General features: G+C 37.4%; 1 protein-coding gene across 1 annotated transcript in view; it reads left to right on the plus strand.

Moving 5' to 3' along the window:
* col4a1 (collagen, type IV, alpha 1) overlaps positions 1-17,718 on the plus strand; it is a 38,346-nt gene that overhangs the window by 16,763 nt on the left and 3,865 nt on the right. The window contains exons 3-47 of the mRNA XM_027164729.2: positions 445-534; positions 780-824; positions 1,060-1,104; positions 2,686-2,748; positions 2,893-2,946; positions 3,096-3,122; positions 3,262-3,339; positions 3,454-3,516; positions 3,679-3,714; positions 3,803-3,841; positions 4,447-4,536; positions 4,753-4,788; positions 4,999-5,052; positions 5,168-5,203; positions 5,347-5,391; positions 5,496-5,528; positions 5,686-5,746; positions 6,216-6,251; positions 6,430-6,576; positions 6,828-6,905; positions 9,158-9,241; positions 9,844-9,914; positions 10,324-10,515; positions 10,674-10,842; positions 10,947-11,039; positions 11,221-11,325; positions 11,441-11,538; positions 11,651-11,801; positions 11,906-12,019; positions 12,103-12,270; positions 12,394-12,483; positions 12,651-12,803; positions 12,907-13,005; positions 13,121-13,210; positions 13,903-14,042; positions 14,246-14,372; positions 14,960-15,040; positions 15,171-15,269; positions 15,681-15,731; positions 16,414-16,599; positions 16,718-16,851; positions 16,947-17,019; positions 17,150-17,221; positions 17,333-17,461; positions 17,586-17,684. Coding sequence (XP_027020530.1) covers positions 445-534; positions 780-824; positions 1,060-1,104; positions 2,686-2,748; positions 2,893-2,946; positions 3,096-3,122; positions 3,262-3,339; positions 3,454-3,516; positions 3,679-3,714; positions 3,803-3,841; positions 4,447-4,536; positions 4,753-4,788; positions 4,999-5,052; positions 5,168-5,203; positions 5,347-5,391; positions 5,496-5,528; positions 5,686-5,746; positions 6,216-6,251; positions 6,430-6,576; positions 6,828-6,905; positions 9,158-9,241; positions 9,844-9,914; positions 10,324-10,515; positions 10,674-10,842; positions 10,947-11,039; positions 11,221-11,325; positions 11,441-11,538; positions 11,651-11,801; positions 11,906-12,019; positions 12,103-12,270; positions 12,394-12,483; positions 12,651-12,803; positions 12,907-13,005; positions 13,121-13,210; positions 13,903-14,042; positions 14,246-14,372; positions 14,960-15,040; positions 15,171-15,269; positions 15,681-15,731; positions 16,414-16,599; positions 16,718-16,851; positions 16,947-17,019; positions 17,150-17,221; positions 17,333-17,461; positions 17,586-17,684 — 4,024 coding nt within the window. The remainder of the gene's footprint in view (positions 1-444; positions 535-779; positions 825-1,059; positions 1,105-2,685; positions 2,749-2,892; positions 2,947-3,095; positions 3,123-3,261; positions 3,340-3,453; positions 3,517-3,678; positions 3,715-3,802; positions 3,842-4,446; positions 4,537-4,752; positions 4,789-4,998; positions 5,053-5,167; positions 5,204-5,346; positions 5,392-5,495; positions 5,529-5,685; positions 5,747-6,215; positions 6,252-6,429; positions 6,577-6,827; positions 6,906-9,157; positions 9,242-9,843; positions 9,915-10,323; positions 10,516-10,673; positions 10,843-10,946; positions 11,040-11,220; positions 11,326-11,440; positions 11,539-11,650; positions 11,802-11,905; positions 12,020-12,102; positions 12,271-12,393; positions 12,484-12,650; positions 12,804-12,906; positions 13,006-13,120; positions 13,211-13,902; positions 14,043-14,245; positions 14,373-14,959; positions 15,041-15,170; positions 15,270-15,680; positions 15,732-16,413; positions 16,600-16,717; positions 16,852-16,946; positions 17,020-17,149; positions 17,222-17,332; positions 17,462-17,585; positions 17,685-17,718) is intronic.

Consider the following 17,718-nt stretch of genomic DNA (forward strand, 5'->3'; position numbering starts at 1 on the left):
GATAGCATGTGATACAAATAGCATGTGCACATTTAATTAACCTAAACTGTTACCTTTTTAGCACCCAGAGTGTAGGTGAAAAAAAAAATCTATAAAGTAAACAAAGAGCAAATCTGTAATGTATGGCTTATTAGACATGATCTAGTAGGCAAGTTAACATTGTTGCGCCATCTAGTGGTGTCTACCTCTGAACATTTGATTTTCTCGGAAAAATGTTTTTACATTTACATAATTTGGCAGAGACGCGGATCTAAACAACATGCATTTTTTTAAAAAGCTGTTTTATACAAACTGTTCAGGGCCCTAACGATGGCATCTCAATAATGTAAACAAATATTTTATAATGTAAAAAAACACACCTGAAATGTTGCATAAATTAAATTTAAGCATGATGTACACTCTCGTATGTCACAAATTCAAGATTTTTTTCACTTCTTGGTACAGGGTGAGAGAGGTTTACCTGGCTTACAAGGCAATATGGGATTTCCTGGTGTGCAAGGTCATGAGGGCCCCCAAGGGCCAATAGGACCAAAGGTATGTAATAACCAAAGCCCAGATAATCCACACAGCCATTCACTGATGCAGGCGAATTGATTACAAAATACTGCTTGATCTTTATTTTAATTAGTAGATTCTGGATCTAGTAGTTCATGGGTAATTCTTCTTGTTAATTCTCTGAACTATTATTATTCACCCAAATAATCAGAGATTTTTAGAATGTTGTTCAACAAAGAATTAAATGAATCAATAACTGAAAGCTGATTCATGTACTATTATAGGGAGATCATGGTGAGCCCGGAGCTCAAGGAATGAAAGGAATACGTGTAAGTGATGTTGCTTTTATTCATACTTCTGTATTTATTTGATTTGCATAACAGGAATTAATATGTGATCCTGAAATGAGACACTGTGAGAAACCTGAAAGGCTTTTTAGCCAACTGTTCTTTTATCAGTATATACTATTCTAAAGCATCAGATTTTTATATTTTTATATAACTATTTTAACAAAGATACATATTGCAAAAAATGTGATGCTAAATATCAATATCTTTGTTCTAGGGCCCTTCTGGTTTACCTGGTATTCCAGGCATTCCTGGGCACCCGGTAAGTTCTGCAATGTTACTTTGCTCAGAAACTTAATCATTTCTCTCAGACACCTGTATATTAAAGTAACTTATATTCAGCTTTATAATAATCTGAGGCTGCAGGCTGCACTGCTTTATGAATAAAATTTCGTAATTCATTACTGCAGTTTGCTGTTTGCTAAAAAAAGTACATTTTTGCTTGATTCTAATCTAGATATAGTTGTCTCTAATTACAGCACCAAATTGCTAATTCAGCAGCATTGTACGGAAGCCTTAAGAGGCCATAATTTCTAAAATGTTTTCTTTCTTGTTTTATCATGATCACAACTTCATTGTCTCATGATCAGGATGTAACAAACATTGTTTTCTTGTGATCACGGCATAAAAAAAACAGGCAGAAAAAGCGCAGTAACACAGCATCATGGATGATTGCGTTCACTTTTACTTTGATCAGGAACTCACTCAAACTGAAACAGCTCTCCTGTCTGTCACTGATGACAGATGAGGATGACGAGAAAATTCTCATGTTAACGATAAATCAACTTTTGTTATTTAGAGATCATGGGAAAACAAAAAAGAAAAAATATAATAATGCATGGCCTCTTAGGACCTTTGTAGCATCGACACAAAAATTACACAATAACACCAGATATAACCAAATCGAGACTTTCAATATGTCTGGTATAACAAAGATGTAGCCATGTACAGTATGAATCACTAAAATGCACTAATATGATTTTCAGAATAGGTACATTAGTATATACTTCAGAAAAATAAAGTACACTGTTTTTAATTCTATTTTTAATTCAAAATTTTCTCTGTCTGAATTAAAATGGTGTGATCCTCACCAGCTTCTATGAGCAAATAATCTCAGGTGAGGTTCCTATTTAACACAATCATTAAAATAGTCATTAGCCAGGTGTTACTACTGAAATACATAAGATTAGTTTAGCAGGAAAAGGATGTTAGGAAAAAGCTCTTTTTAGGCAGAAAGGGCTTCTTCCTAACATCCTTTGCAGCAGGATAATGATCTCAAGCACACCAGCAAATTAACATCAGAACAGCTAAAGAATGTGTTGGAATGGTCCAAACCAAGTCAAAGTCCAGACCTCAACCATATTGAGATGTGGTGGGATTGTAAGATACTGTAGATGCACCTAAACAAATGATCACAAACAATAACCTTAAGCAATGTTGCAAAGAAGGTCGGCTCAGAATGGTCCAATCTGATGTGATTGACAGACACTCCTACAGAAAAATATGTATGTTAACTAATTCATGCAGAAGGTGATTCTGCATGTAACAGAATTCTGTGGTGTACTTACTGTTTCCTAATGGGTTAATGAATGTTTATTTTTAGGACACTGTTGTGTGTACTACTTTTCCCCTTGACCAGAAGCACCTGCTGAGCAGATCTGCATGCATGTTCAGCACAGTTCAGCATAGCAATTCATCAATAAATTCATGGGTTCATGAGTTAGATTTTCTGGGAGATAGTAGTAATGATTAAATTTCCTGATAAACAGAGAGTAATGTTTGCTGAAATAGATGGGTGTGTATCAATGTGTAACTTGATCGATGTGTCACATTTCGACTTCAGGGTATCCCAGGACAAGATGGTCCACATGGACCACCGGGTATCCCAGGCTGCAACGGAACAAAGGTAAACGAACACTTTGTCTCTTTGTTAATACGCGTTTTCATATAATATGTGTTTTCATCTAAAATATCGCTTACAAATCTGTATATTTTACAATTCAAATTTAAGCTTAGAGTTCACACTGAAGGAAGTGTTTTTATATTGCAGGGGGATCGAGGTAGAGATGGAATCCCAGCCCTACCAGGATTACCAGGACCACCAGTAAGGAAAAGACAACAAATTGCTCACGACTAGCAGCTTTGTAGACTGCTTGCTTTTTAGACACTAGCTTCTGTGGTTATCTGAAATCGTTTTATTTAACACCATTGAATCAGATTATTTCATTTATTCTATTTTCTTATATTTTTTAGGGTTTTCCAGGTGATCCGGGAATGAAGGTACAAAAGCAAGGCTTGATGTCTTGATGAATCTATTACATTTTTCATTATGCGATTCTTTCAAACCTTGATTTTAACCTTTAGCTCGTTCATTCATAGAAGTTTAGTATGCACATTATCTTATGCTTCTCTCTCACAGGGTGACCCAGGTGGCATTATCAATGGGTTTATTCCTCAGAAAGGAGATAGAGGATTTTTAGGATCACCAGGATTACCAGTAAGTGTGGCTTTGATACAGTTTGATGTTTTTTTCTCTCCTAATTAACAAATATCTGTGACATAATATACTGTATACAGTATATTATTGAAAATTTTCTCTTCTTTTTTTAAGGGCCCACCAGGAAACCCTGGACCACCAGGACCAGTTGGCCCACCAGGAGCAGATGGGACTCGAGTGAGTGACTGCATCTAACCAGACACAGTAAATGCTTCAAAACACAGAAAGAAATATACAAGCATTATTTTACATGAGAATAACATTCACTCTAGATGTTTAAAATTAAAATGAATACTAAACTTCATCAAATGACTCCCTTTAACTGACCCTTCTTTACAGGGATATATTGGTGAACCTGGCCCTCCCGGACCTCCTGTAGGTTTTAAATTTATTAATAATTTATTAATAAATAGTCTGCTGATAAAAGTAAAGTGTATAGATAACTGTTTAATTTGTATTGCAGGGTGATAAGCTTTCTTTTGTTGGTCCAAAAGGTGAAAAGGTGAGTAAGGAGAACCCAGGGTTGCATGCAAACATACATACGCTTTAAAAAGAAAAGAAAATAATTTGAGATAATGAAGCAACCAGACACTGACATGCTTAGAATACAATTCCATATTTAAACAATGGTATTGTAAATTTCCAGCAGCCGTGAAACAGTCTTGATAAACACAAACATATACTGTATACTGATCAGCCTCTAAATTCACAACCCAACACAAGATTATCTCAAGAAATTGACATCAGTAACTAAAATAAATGTCACTCATTATGAAAATGGTTTAATAAACAGTTCACAAAATGCATGTAACCAGTCTAGCTGAACAAATTACTGTATCAACATTTTGTCTGCATCCACATGCAACATTATATGCTAAACAAAATCATTGTTTTGAATTAAGAACAATTTGATGTGAAAGGTTAAATATAAGTAGTCAATGTTAAACTGCCTAGTAATCACCAGCTCTAGAAATTACATGTATATAAGAGTAATAACTCACTTAACAACTTAAAAACAAGCACCACTTAGAGGGAAATTGATTCAATTTGAATTACATTTCATTTTTAGAAATTTAACATTACTCTGTTTGCTGTTTACTTTCTCAGGGTGAAAAAGGTCTCACAGGTCCACCAGGGCCCCCTGGAATTCCCAGAGAGCATGAAGGAACTCTGACAATTTATAGACCAGGACCAAAAGTATGGTTTTGATATTTTTTCTAATAATTTTATTGATAATCCAGATTTTTATTAATTCACCCACAACTACAGTACAGTAGGTTAAATCAAACTGTTTATCAAGCTTTAGTGAATTATTTAAATCTCTGGAAACCTATGGATACTAGAGGAAAGATGAAATTGTTAACTTTATTTCTTTACTGTAACTTACTATTTCAACATTTGGTTTGTTTGTAGGGTGATAAAGGGGAATCTGGACAAAAGGGTGACATGGTGAGTGATTTCAGTCATGTCTGTGCCCAGACATGATGTGAGGCTTAACACAGAAGATGAAAGGGAAAAATGCATTTTTATGGTTTTTAAGATAAAACACATATAGACACTGAATATTCAATGTCTATAAAAAAAAGGAAAAAATATAGAGGTAAATAGAATTTATCCTTCCTTGTCATGGTAATAGTTAACTGTTCTATGTTTTGGTAGTGTACACCATTTCAACCAGGAATCAAAGGTGAACCAGGACCTCCAGGCCTAATAGTGAGTTGCCATGTTTAAATGCTGACATGCTTTTTGCAACAAATTCCTAATCATAATACAAATAAATGTAGATCAAATGCATATAAAGTAACATAGCATAAAAATGCATTTGCAGGGAAAAACGGGAAAGGATGGAGAAAGCGGAGCTAAGGTATATTGCAAATTTTCTATGTGTTAACTGATAATACTCCTTAAACCTTACTATTAGGTACATCGAAGACCACGTACACATAGATGTATCTAACCAACGAAGACATTTGAGAAATATTTTATAATAATGTTTCTTTCTAAAAGGGGGAAAAAGGTGATGCTGGTGTTGATGGCTTTTCTGGCATGAAGGTGACTGCATTTTACTTTTATCAATATGCCACAGCAACAGGTAAATTAATCATCTTGTTTAGTGCTTTTGCATGGAATTTGAGATTAGTGCTTTTCCTTAACAGGGGCAAAAGGGAGAGAAAGGACCTCCAGGATATGTAAGAGTGCCACCATTTATATTCATACCATTTATTTTGTTCTGTATATATACAGCATACACATTTTTAGTACTGATGTTAAGCACCAGGTTTTTGTGAACTTTTTTCAGCTCAAATTGCAATGAATGTCTTAATATATTTATGTCTAAATACTAAGGGTGATGGTGCACCGGGACCTCCTGGTCCTCCAGGCTTACCAGGACCAGTTGGAGAGATAGGTAAGCCAACCACAGGGCATACAATTACATTTGGTTGTGATATAAAAGTGAAGATGGATGTAAGTGTAGAAAAATACTTATCAGAGAAACAACTAACTTGTGCTACAAAACCTTGGGTGAAAAAAACATAAATGCTAACCACAAAATAGCTGCAAGGTGATCTTGGTCTAATCCAGTTTACATACAGTTTCTTTTAGCAGATGAAGCAAGAAAACTGTTTAGCTTCAAGTGAACAGCATACCTCAATGGAATCTATCAACATAATATCAGTAATTCCAGGAAAATCAAACAAATGTATTGTTTTATCTTTTCTACTGTTGAAAGTATATTTAATTTCATTTAAACTTTTTGAGGCCGTATATATTGTGGTTAGTAAATGCACCTGATATTGATTTACTAACAAATACATTTTATGAATTACAAACATAATATGAGATCATACTAGACTAAGAGATAATATTTTTTACAGGCCCCATGGGGTTTCCGGGAGACCCTGGTCCCCCAGGTGAGAGAAGTACTTCATGTTAACTTTAAATCTATTGTAAACTCTCAGAGAAAAGAATAAAAATGAAAAAGATTTTTAGAATGAACCTTTCTCTCGAATTCCCTTGACTGTACCATCAAGGTTTATTGCCTCACACTCTGGTGTTCTTTCCTTGTGTCCTTGGTGGGATGTACTGTAGGTAAAATCCTTGTGGGTTCTCCTGGAGAGAGGGGCTTTCCTGGAGAGATTGGACAGAAAGGAGACAAAGGTGCTGATGGAGAGTCTCTCAGAGGACCCAAGGGAGCTGATGGATTTCCTGGACCACCTGGACCACCAGGGCCATTAAGTGAGTACAGACAGGTTTAATATGTCTAGGAGTAGGTTATCGATCTTAGGACAGAAACTCTTCATAAAAAAGAAAAAAAATATATTGAAAAATTGCTAATGGTTATTACACTGACAATTCTTCTTATGCTACTAATTTTATCAAGACTTTATACAATACTTATTACAAGAAACTATTTTATGTTGTTTACTTGCCGGATGTATCTGTTACTATTGTAATATGCTGTCGCTTGTCATTTTATTTTCCTGCAGGTGAGGACTGTAACATTAGTAATGGAGAACCAGGCCCTCCAGGACCTCCTGGCTTGCAAGGAGAGGTGGGACAGAAAGGTGAGAAAGAATGTATTTAAACAAATCGTCATTTAGAACATCAAAAAATAGATTTCCTTCATAGAATAAACGGATACCACATATGTATATCAAACATTTCCACATCTTAAATTTCTTATATGTTCTATGTATCACTCTTTTTTTTTCATGTATCATAATGAGTCATATTTAGTGTATTGTAAAACTATGTTATCCTGTCACAATCGATGTGGCAACTGTAGGTGAAATAATATTTAATCATAATGATAATATTAACAGAAATTTATACAGTTTATGCAAAACACAAGGCAAATTCTTATCCAAAACAGGCAGAGGCCAAGCAATCAATGAAGACATTAGACAATTGCAGGCAAGAGGCAAAAAAAACTGTGAACGAATAAACACTTCAGTCACAATGACGACACAAACAAGGGTTTAAACAGGCATACATCGTAAAGTAAATTAAAAAACAGGTGAGATCACTTAAGGCACATTAGGGCAACAACTAGTGATAATACAGGGATTGAGACAAGATATGAACCAAAACAAAACCCAGGTGGGAACATAAACACACTAACATATGAAAACATGACACATAGTGGACATGAGCACTGAGGGGGAGATTTGTGACGTCCTATATAATGGGTCTCACAGTAGAGCAGGGATGGCAAACTCATTTTGTACTGTAAGATTGTATAAATGTAAATAAATTTTTTTAATAAATAATTGTTAGATAACTGTCTTTGCATTTAATTACTATTTATACAATTGTACGTACGTGCAGTGTACAGGAATTTATGTAAATGTATAAACATGTGCAAGTTCTGTATTATAACATCCCTGCATTTTATCAGGTAAAGAAACCCACTGTCATGAACACGGGATAAAACAGACCCAAACGCAGGATAGCAAAAATAAATGGGGTTTAATAACAAAAGACATGAAACATGACACAGACTAGAGACAGGACAAGACAACAGTTGATTCCTGCACAATACAACGAGGCACAGTTAAATAGACAGTGATGATGATGACGGGAAACAGGTGTGTGGAGACAGGAGGAGCAGACAAAGGCGGGGCAGACACATGACAAGGAACATAAACAAATGCACGTGGCCAAAGTCCGGGCTGAGTCCTAACACCCACGTTACTCCATTAATCAAAGATCAAACTCTCATTAAATTGTCTTCATTCTGCATCAATTGTTCTTCTTAGACATTTAGGGTTATTAGTTTTTTTTTAAACTCTGATATGGAAAGATTGTGATCTAGCTGCAGGAGGAGTTCATATCATGGGTCAAAAATCAACTTGCATTATGGGAGATAGACTTTTTTAACACACATGTGCAGTACAGTATACAACAGATAGTTCTAATCCAATTGGATTGTACAGTACAAGTCAAGTCAAGAAGCTTTTATTATCATTTCAACCATACTGTATATTTCTGACAGCGAAATGAGACAATGTTTCTCCTGGACCATTGTACAACAAAGACAGTGCTACATAGAACAACACAGAGCTAAGGACTTAAGTAAGTTAGTTCTAGCCATATAAAGTCCATCTGTGCAACCTGGTGCAAACAGTGCAAGACAATGGACTGTGCAAACAAATGATACAAAACCCTACAAGACAATACACAAAAGACTGCACAAAAAACAATACACAAAAACAGCACTAACCAGAGTACAAACTGTATATTCTACAGTACATGTGCAAAAATACTGGAATGAAGACTTAATATACAGTAATAGCAGCAGTTATATAAGGTACAGTATTGTAATAAATAGTGCAAAACAGCAATTGACTGAAAGGTGCAAGACAGCATGTGCAACGATAGCAAAATCAGTGTGTAAAACAGCATGTAAACAGTTTGATATGAGTGGTGCTTTTGACATGGATGTATATTGTAAGAGTATGTATTTGGTGCAGAGCAGAGCAGACCAAAGCAGCGTACCAAGTGTTCTGATATTTAGTATAACAGCACTGGTGCATTTCACTATTTTTACCTCTTTGCTTTTCTGTGTTCACTACATAAAATTCCAATTCTTGCAATAGATGTTTACAAAACCATTACTACTACAGGCTGTCAAACTGACTTTACATTGGATAGGAACCTGCTCTCAAATCACTGCTTGTTGGTAAAGAGTACCTCAGTTTGATTCACAACTGTGCAGATATTGTTTAGGTACAGTTTTTGGAATAATTATTGATGACCAAAAATGTATTTTTTTAATAAACCTTTTATTATTTGTGTTGCTGTCCTCCTCATTTAGGTGACAGAGGAGACACTTGTATGCAATGCTCTGCTAGTGGACCTCCAGGTTCACCTGGTGCTCAGGGGCCAAAAGGAAATCAAGGTAGTGACACTTGATATGTTGTGATATGTCAATGAATGAAAACATCATCAGATTTCAGTGATTTATGAAATTTTAGCCTTGCCCAAGAGCCCAGAATTGATAGTCACAATTGACTTGGCTGTTAACCACTGAGCTACCACTGCTAATAGGGGTTAAACATTTTGTCTTGTTCTATACATTAAATGTATTCACTTATTCTCTCATTGATAAATTCTGTAAGTATGAAGTGTATAAGACTACAAATACAACCTACATAAAATCTAGGTTTTATTTTTTTAAATAATATTTTCATGTATAAAAGGACAAAATATCCAACAACAACAAGCCCTGTTTGAAAATGTAATTACCCCCTTACACAAACAAACACTTAATCATATTAAATTAACACACAAGCTTGAAAACTTCCAACCATTCTGAGTCTAAACATTGTAGCTTTCTAGTAATGTGAAATCACAATACCTACTTGGTCTCAACAACCAACACACTATGCTGTAAATAAAAATGAAAAGAATTTCTTCAAAAAGGCTTATTTCACAGATCTGTATTGATATTAGTTTATCTATTTAATATGATTAATGCATTTGGATATCTTTTTCATGTAGGTATTCCTGGACAAGCAGGTAGTAAAGGAGAAAAGGGAGAGAATGGCCCTGCTGGACCTCCAGGATTTCCGGTGAGTGATGAAAAACACATTTTTATATTTGATTCTGGATTTTCCTCATTCATTAGCAGGTTTATCTGTCCAGGAGGACTCTGAAATGAATCAATTTAACCATTCATCAAAAATATTGCTTTGCTTTCAGAAATACATAGACAGCATAAAAGTTTTTGTGTGACAAAGCCTAGGTTGTGTAGAGAAATGAGTCTTCCATTTTCAGAAGGACTACTCGTACCCTATTTTACGACCCCCACTTAACCGAACATCCATACACCAGCATGATTTAAGGCAGGAAAGGGACATATTCAAACTGGACTGTGCCATTAGTAGCTAGACTGGCGAAGACACTGTGGGATGGGGCATTTAACAATTTATTTAACAATTTCATAATATAACAAAACACTGTCTTGTCTCTAAACCACAGGGGCGGGATGGCTCTCGAGGTTTAAAGGGTGCTGCTGGGGCAAAGGGTGAACCAGGTGATATCTATATATCCCCAGAGCTGAAGGGAGAGAAGGGCTCACAAGGGTTTCCTGGTAGTAGCGGATTGCCAGGCATAGATGGAATTCCTGGGGCAGATGGACGTCCAGGTCTGTCAGGACAGAAAGGAGAACCAGTAAGTACTATTTGCTTTCATTTGCTTTCAAAAAATCTAGTTTAAAAAATCACCAAGTATTATATGAGCTAAAGGTTTGATCACATCATCTTGGATGCATGTAGCTTATGATTATCAAATAATTGTATATATAATCTACAAACCATACTAATTCAAAGGCTAGAGAGGGTATTAAAGGTGACCGTGGTCTGGATGGAGATCCTGGCATAAGAGGACCCACTGGAGAGAGAGGACCCCCAGGTCTTCCTGGATTTGGACGGCCTGGAGAGCCAGGAGATAAGGGCAGTCCGGGAGCTCCTGGTTTTCCAGGAAAACCAGGAATACCAGGCCAGTACTTTAAACTGTACTTTAGACATTAAGTGTATATATGTACAAAGTTCATATTTATTTTATTAAATTAATAATACTAATATGCCCCATCCTTTCAACAGGACTTAAAGGTGAACCTGGAAAAGTTTTAAGTACACCAGGACCTCCAGGTCCACCAGGACCTCGTGGTGACTCAGGATTACGTGGCCTTCAAGGTAACTTGATATGTAGCTTTTACCAATTAATTAACTCAGTGTTTGAAAATGGTAAAATATTTAATTATATATTGATTATTTGCTCAAAGGTTTGTTTTTAAATGTTGTTCAGTGGTGTAAATTATATTGCATCTGCTTAGGTTCAGTTAAAGTTCTATGTTTGGTTGCAATTCTTCTAAAGGTGAAAGGGGTCCTGTTGGAGATCAAGGATTGCCAGGATTACCAGGTGAAAAAGGCAACCCTGGTATTTCAGGAACTGGATTTCCAGGTCCACCAGGTCCAAAAGGTAAATTACATTTCATTTGTAGTATAAAATTCTGCTTTAATCTGACATTATAACAATAAACTACTTTCATAATGGCAGGTATTTCAGAAATGTCTTTCTTTATGTCTCTATCCAGGTCACTCTGGTTTACCAGGTGCAGCAGGGTTCAAAGGAGACCCTGGCGATCCAGGCCAGGATGGTTCTCCTGGACGTCCTGGAACCCCTGGACAAAAAGTACAATTTGTGGCAATATGAGGCAGACAGACATATTGATAATAAGTGTGTCAAATTGTATGTGCAGAATAATTTGCTTCTCTTTTAATTAACTACTGTTATTATCATAAAGGGTGAACCTGGCATTGGCCTCCGTGGACCCAAGGGCTCTATGGGACAGCCAGGAGTTCAAGGGTTTGCAGGTGAAAAGGGTAACATAGGAATGCCTGGTGTACCTGGAGTTGAAGGAAAACCTGGACCACCTGGTCCTCAGGGTATAAAAGGTACAATAGATTAGTATAATTAGAGTCTTAGACTTACTACACTACTAGAAAATCAAATGAAACCAAATATCTGTGACTTATGTTAATCTCTTACTCACTTCTAGGTGACTCTGGCCCCCCTGGATTCCCAGGTTTGACAGGACCACCTGGACCCCCAGGACTCGGGGAGCCTGGACTACCTGGACCAATGGGACCTCCTGGAGAACCTGGTCCCTTAGGCAGGTTTCTTTTCAAATAGAAATGTTTAAACTGTATATTATACACTTTGACACCCCTATACTGTATTTCTGTGATGTTTCAGGTCGTACTGGTGAAAAGGGAGAGAAAGGTCCCCAGGGTTTTCCTGGTCCTGCAATGCCTGGTCCACAAGGTGAGAAAGGCAACTCTGGTTCACCTGGATCACCAGGCCCTAAGGGGTTGCAGGGGGAACCAGGACATCCAGGTAAAGATGGATTCCCTGGGGAGAGAGGTAAGAGCTGCTTGATTCAACAATCCTTAATAAGAGCTCCTTGATTCAACAACCTCTTTATAAACAATTTTTGAAAAATTATTTGATTATCCTTATTCCACTGTTGGATTTATTTATTTCTAGGTCCCAAAGGAGATATTGGAATAATGGGAATTCCAGGGTCACCTGGATTCTCGGGTCACACAGGAGTCCCTGGATCCATTGGACCAAGAGGTAGAGGATTTGGTCTTTCTAAAGAGGATTTTTGAGATACTGCTCTCTTACTAGGACAGAAACTAACATATTCAAACATTTCCTGATTCCTTTGCTGAATAATCTTGCACATGGTTATGCATGCTTATGTTGGTTATCTATGCTTAAAATTATCTTCAAACTGGCAGGTGACCCTGGCTTGAGTGGGCCTAAGGGAGAGTTTGGCGAACCAGGCCCCAAAGGAGAGAGAGGAGATCCTGGCCTTCAAGGACCACCTGGTAATATGACTGATGTGGAAATGGAGCATATGAAAGGAGAGAAAGGAGACAACGGAACCAGAGGTGGGAGCCAATGAAGGCCTAGTGCAATGCTGCATCACTACATAGAATTACATATACATGTATATGTACATGTAAGTAAATGACATGTGATATCCATTTCCAGGGGATCCAGGTGCTACAGGTCAGAAGGGAGTCCCTGGAGAACCTGGAGATCCTGGAATGCGTGGAAAGGATGGAATGCCTGGTTCAAAAGGAAAGCCAGGTAACGTCGACAATCTGTAAACAAGAACTTATCAGTTTCTCAGGTGCAAAGTTTACCGCACGAGCTAAATAAAATGATACGACTCATTTATAATGTGTCTTTATTTTTACCTAAGGTGATAAAGGTGATCAAGGGTCTCCTGGACCAACAGGACCAGATGGACAGCCTGGACCAAAGGGCAACATTGGAGACATGGGATTGCCAGGTACAACTGAAAAAGCACAATGCATAAAACTAAATATGACACATGTAGCTTTGAATATGCTGTGTATAGTACTCTATTAGACATAAACATGGATTGAATAATTGTACAGAACTGGGTAATTGATATATGATCTGGCTTTATTGTCTTGTTCAGCAAGATTTGTAGTTCAAGCTACCTGCTTCAATTGCAGTGTAATAGTGCAAAATCCTGTAGGGCTGTCATTATATTGATAATGCATTAGTTGATTGTTTCTTTTGATTAACAATCATGTTGTCAATATATTATGACACCTTAAAACCTACTTATATAACTTTTACAATTCTTAAAATGTATTTTTCTTAATAAATGCTACTTATAACTGCTATATAAATATAATTCTTTTTACCTAAAAACAGAATTTTTGATAAATATAAATCTCCTAATATCACTGTATTTTCTATTATCTATTACTGTTCGGTCTCCTGCTTTCCCCTTGAGCCCAGGGCAGCAGGACTCGTTCCCCAATGGAACTCTATTAGCACTTGCAGTTACAGTTTTTAACCACTAGATGTACTAATATCTGTAATATCGGTCAAATTATTATTTTTTTAAATTTGATTTATTTTAAATATTAAATTGTTTGGGTGCTGCCACACATGCCCCTGTGGATGAGCCACCAATGGTAGTGACCTATTGATGTGTGGATTTTTCAGGACCATCTGGGCCAAAAGGCAGTAAAGGTCTTGCTGGTCATCCTGGCCATGCTGGGTTTAAGGGCGATCCAGGGGAAAAAGGTGATAAGGGACTAGCAGGTCTACCAGGAATAGGAATTCCTGGCCTCCCTGGAGAGCAGGTACACACACACACACACACACACACACACACACACACACACACACACACACACACACACACACACATACATACTAATGACCTTCATAAACAGCCCCAAAGGTATAGGCATTACTTTTCAAATATTTTCAGAAAGTGCAAGCTCAGACCAATCATTGTGAGGTATATGATGTGTTCTTCCTGTATCCTATACATATACTGTAGGGTGAAATGGGTCCACCTGGTTTTCCAGGGGAGTCTGGACAGAAGGGTGTGAAAGGTTCCATGGGAATCCCAGGCACACCTGGAACGCCAGGGCAAAAAGGAGACCAAGGACTGTTTGGTCACCCAGGCAAGATACATTACTCTCTTTTGTTAATATACCTTTATATACAAGTTAATATACTGTAGCTTAATATAGATTGTTGGTGGTATGGTGGTGCAGTGGGTAGCTGCATCATTTCCAGCTGGTTCAATTTAGATCTTCTACTTCCTTTGTGTCATTGTGTTTTTCCTCACAGATTAGTTACACAAAATTGCCCCTGAATCTAGGATAAAGCAGTTACTGAAATTAATCTGGTCCTGCTTTGGTCTTTCTTTTTCCTTTGTCCTTTCCATCTTAAAATGTACTGTTGTTTATTATTCCCATGTGCTTCGGAATCCAATCACACAGTTAAATCCAAAGGATATGCCAATATATCAATATGTTGCAGATTAACAAATTTGTGCAAGAAGAATTAGCTTAAATCCAGGGTCAGAATCAAGCCTAAGCAAGTCATACATCTGCACTCTGTGTACAGCTCTTATGTAACCTCTGAATCAAGCTTAAAGTCTTTAGTTAAGTCTAAGGTTTGAACACCAGTGTTTGCCATTTCTGTATTAATTCCTCACAATGTGGTCTTAACCGAACATTAACTGAACATTAACTTAACTGAACAGGTAGCCCTGGAGTACCAGGTGAAAAAGGAGCCATTGGGTTACCTGGGGTTCCAGGGCAGGATGGCCTTAAAGGACAGCCAGGTGGGTAAACAAACCTTCTAAATATGAATAAATGCATATTAATGTTAAGCCGACTTAACAAAAAAATCAATTGTCAAGAACAGTTTTCTTCAATGAATATCCACTTGTTGACACATATTTCTGTGTCCAGGTGAACCTGGTCTGCAGGGTCCCCCAGGGCCCCAAGGGACGAAAGGAGAGTCAGGGAAAGATGGATTCCCTGGAGCTGCTGGAGAAAGGGGTGTTCCAGGTTGGTGAATAAACCTTGTTTAGACTAGCTTGGACTAGCTTGGAAATGATATGTCATATCTCCTTATGGAGGGTTCCCTTGCCACTGTTAACTCAGGCTTGGGGTAAATATAACTTTATTTCTAAACTTTGTATTTTTTATTCTATATTTTTAGATTTCTGTAAAGCTGCTTTGAGATAATGTCAAATGTCCCTAAATATCCATACAATAATTTTTGAGTCTTGCATTTAAATAAGAAAAATGAAAATAACAACATATGTAAATGTTTATATTGTATGAAATGTATTTATATATTAATAAATATGTATTTATACAAAATATTGCAGTGGTGGAATTTATAATCTTTCATATAAATGGATAAACTATATATAGTGAAAAGAAATTGCTGATTGTTTAGGTTTTCTTCTTTAGGTATACCCGGTACAGGATTTCCTGGAACCCCTGGGCAGGCAGGTGCAAAAGGTCAGTTTCTGATCTACCGGGAGGAATTATATGAAATAATTTTGAATAAAATGTGTGTCATCTTGCATACATTCACGTCTATTCAGTTTTTGCCTTTTTGGACACAAAAGGAAATTACTGAATTATTTCAGTAACACAATAGGTCCACCCTTCCAGTGAAGCTTTGGGGTTTCTTCATTCATTCATTCATTCATTCATTCATTCATTCATTCATTCATTCATTCATTTTCTACCGCTTATCCGAACTTCTTGGGTCACGGGGAGCCTGTGCCTCAGGCGTCATCGGGCATCAAGGCAGGATACACCCTGGACGGAGTGCCAACCCATCGCACGGCACACACACACTCTCATTCACTCACACACTCACGCAGACTATGGACAATTTTCCAGAGATGCCAATCAACCTATTATGCATGTCTTTGGACCGGGGGAGGAAACCGGAGTACCCGGAGGAAACCCCCGAGGCACTGGGAGAACATGCAAACTTCCCACACACAAGGCGGGAATCGAACCCCCAACCCTGATGTGTGAGGCGAACATGCTAACCACTAAGCCACCGTGCCCGGGTTTCTTCATATTATTATTTTTTAATTTAATAGTAAAAAAACGTGTCAGAATTTGGCCTGGATATTGAGTTGTGCTTTCTTGAAAATTTTCTAGAAAATTCCTTTTCCATTCTTAGGTGATAAAGGCAACCCAGGTCCCCCTGGCATGGCTGGAATCCCTGGTGTTCCTGGAACCAAAGGAGAGAAAGGCTTACCTGGATTTCAAGGTATTCAAGGTGGACCTGGTGAAAGAGGACTGCCAGGACCATCAATGGAGGGGCCTAAAGGGGATAAAGGAGTTCATGGAGAGCCTGGAGAACCAGGTAAACCTCTTCTGCTAACTTAGAGACGCTGTTATAGAAAATAGTATATAGTGTTGAATATAGTGGCTAAATATATTCATTAAATTTAGTGATTTTTTTCTCCATATCACACTTGTAGGGCAGACTGGTGCTCCAGGTCCAGCAGGTGTTCCAGGAAGTGATGGAGCTAAAGGAGAGAAAGGTGACAAAGGCTTCATAGGCATCCCGGGTCCTCAGGGTTTGAAAGGCGATAAAGGCTTCACTGGCCACCCTGTATGTAAAATTAAGTACAGAAGGCATAAAATAAATTCAACAATATTGAACAAGCTCAAGACATATTTTATAAATGTATATTGTGTTTTGTTCAGGGTGAACCTGGCATTACAGGCAGTAAAGGACTAAAGGGTGAAATGGGACCTTCAGGTCTTCCTGGCTTCGAAGGTGAGAAACACAATGTGATGTGTTTTTTAAATTTCTTCAAGTCGTATTCTACTGTGCATGACAGTTCTTTTCTTGTTGCTCATCAAATCTGTGTCTTTAAGTATTTCTAATTGCAACATGTTTTTCTCAGGATTAAAGGGTGAGACTGGATTGACTGGTTTCAAAGGAGAAACTGGTGACAGAGGATTTCCAGGATCTAAAGGTGTGTGGAATATTACTATTTTTAAAATCTTTGAATTCTGTACACATTTGGCATTTTTTTTTCAAGTATTTCTTAAATCATTTCTTTTCATGATTATATCTAACATTTCAGGTAATGATGGCCCTCCTGGACCTCCTGGACCCCATACATTAGTAAAAGGAGACATTGGTTTCTCTGGTCCACAGGGTCCCCCAGGTTTACCAGGTCTTCAAGGGTATCCTGGACTAAAAGGACAGCAAGGTGACCTTATAAGCAAACACCGTGTTAGATGCAGACAGTGCTTCAGAAAAAGATATTCAATATTTTTTATGACGTGTCTGTCCTTTGACCAATCTCATTTTTTCTCATTCTATTACCTATTAAGGATTGATTGGTATACAGGGTATTAAAGGAGATGATGGGGTACCAGGATATAATGGGATTTCTGGAGTTAAAGGAGAACCTGGGCATACTGGGCCTTCTGGTATATAAACTTCCCCATATAATTTGTGCAATTT

Source organism: Tachysurus fulvidraco, chromosome 6 (assembly GCF_022655615.1).
Source record: "Tachysurus fulvidraco isolate hzauxx_2018 chromosome 6, HZAU_PFXX_2.0, whole genome shotgun sequence".
NCBI classification, from domain to species: Eukaryota; Metazoa; Chordata; class Actinopteri; order Siluriformes; family Bagridae; genus Tachysurus; species Tachysurus fulvidraco.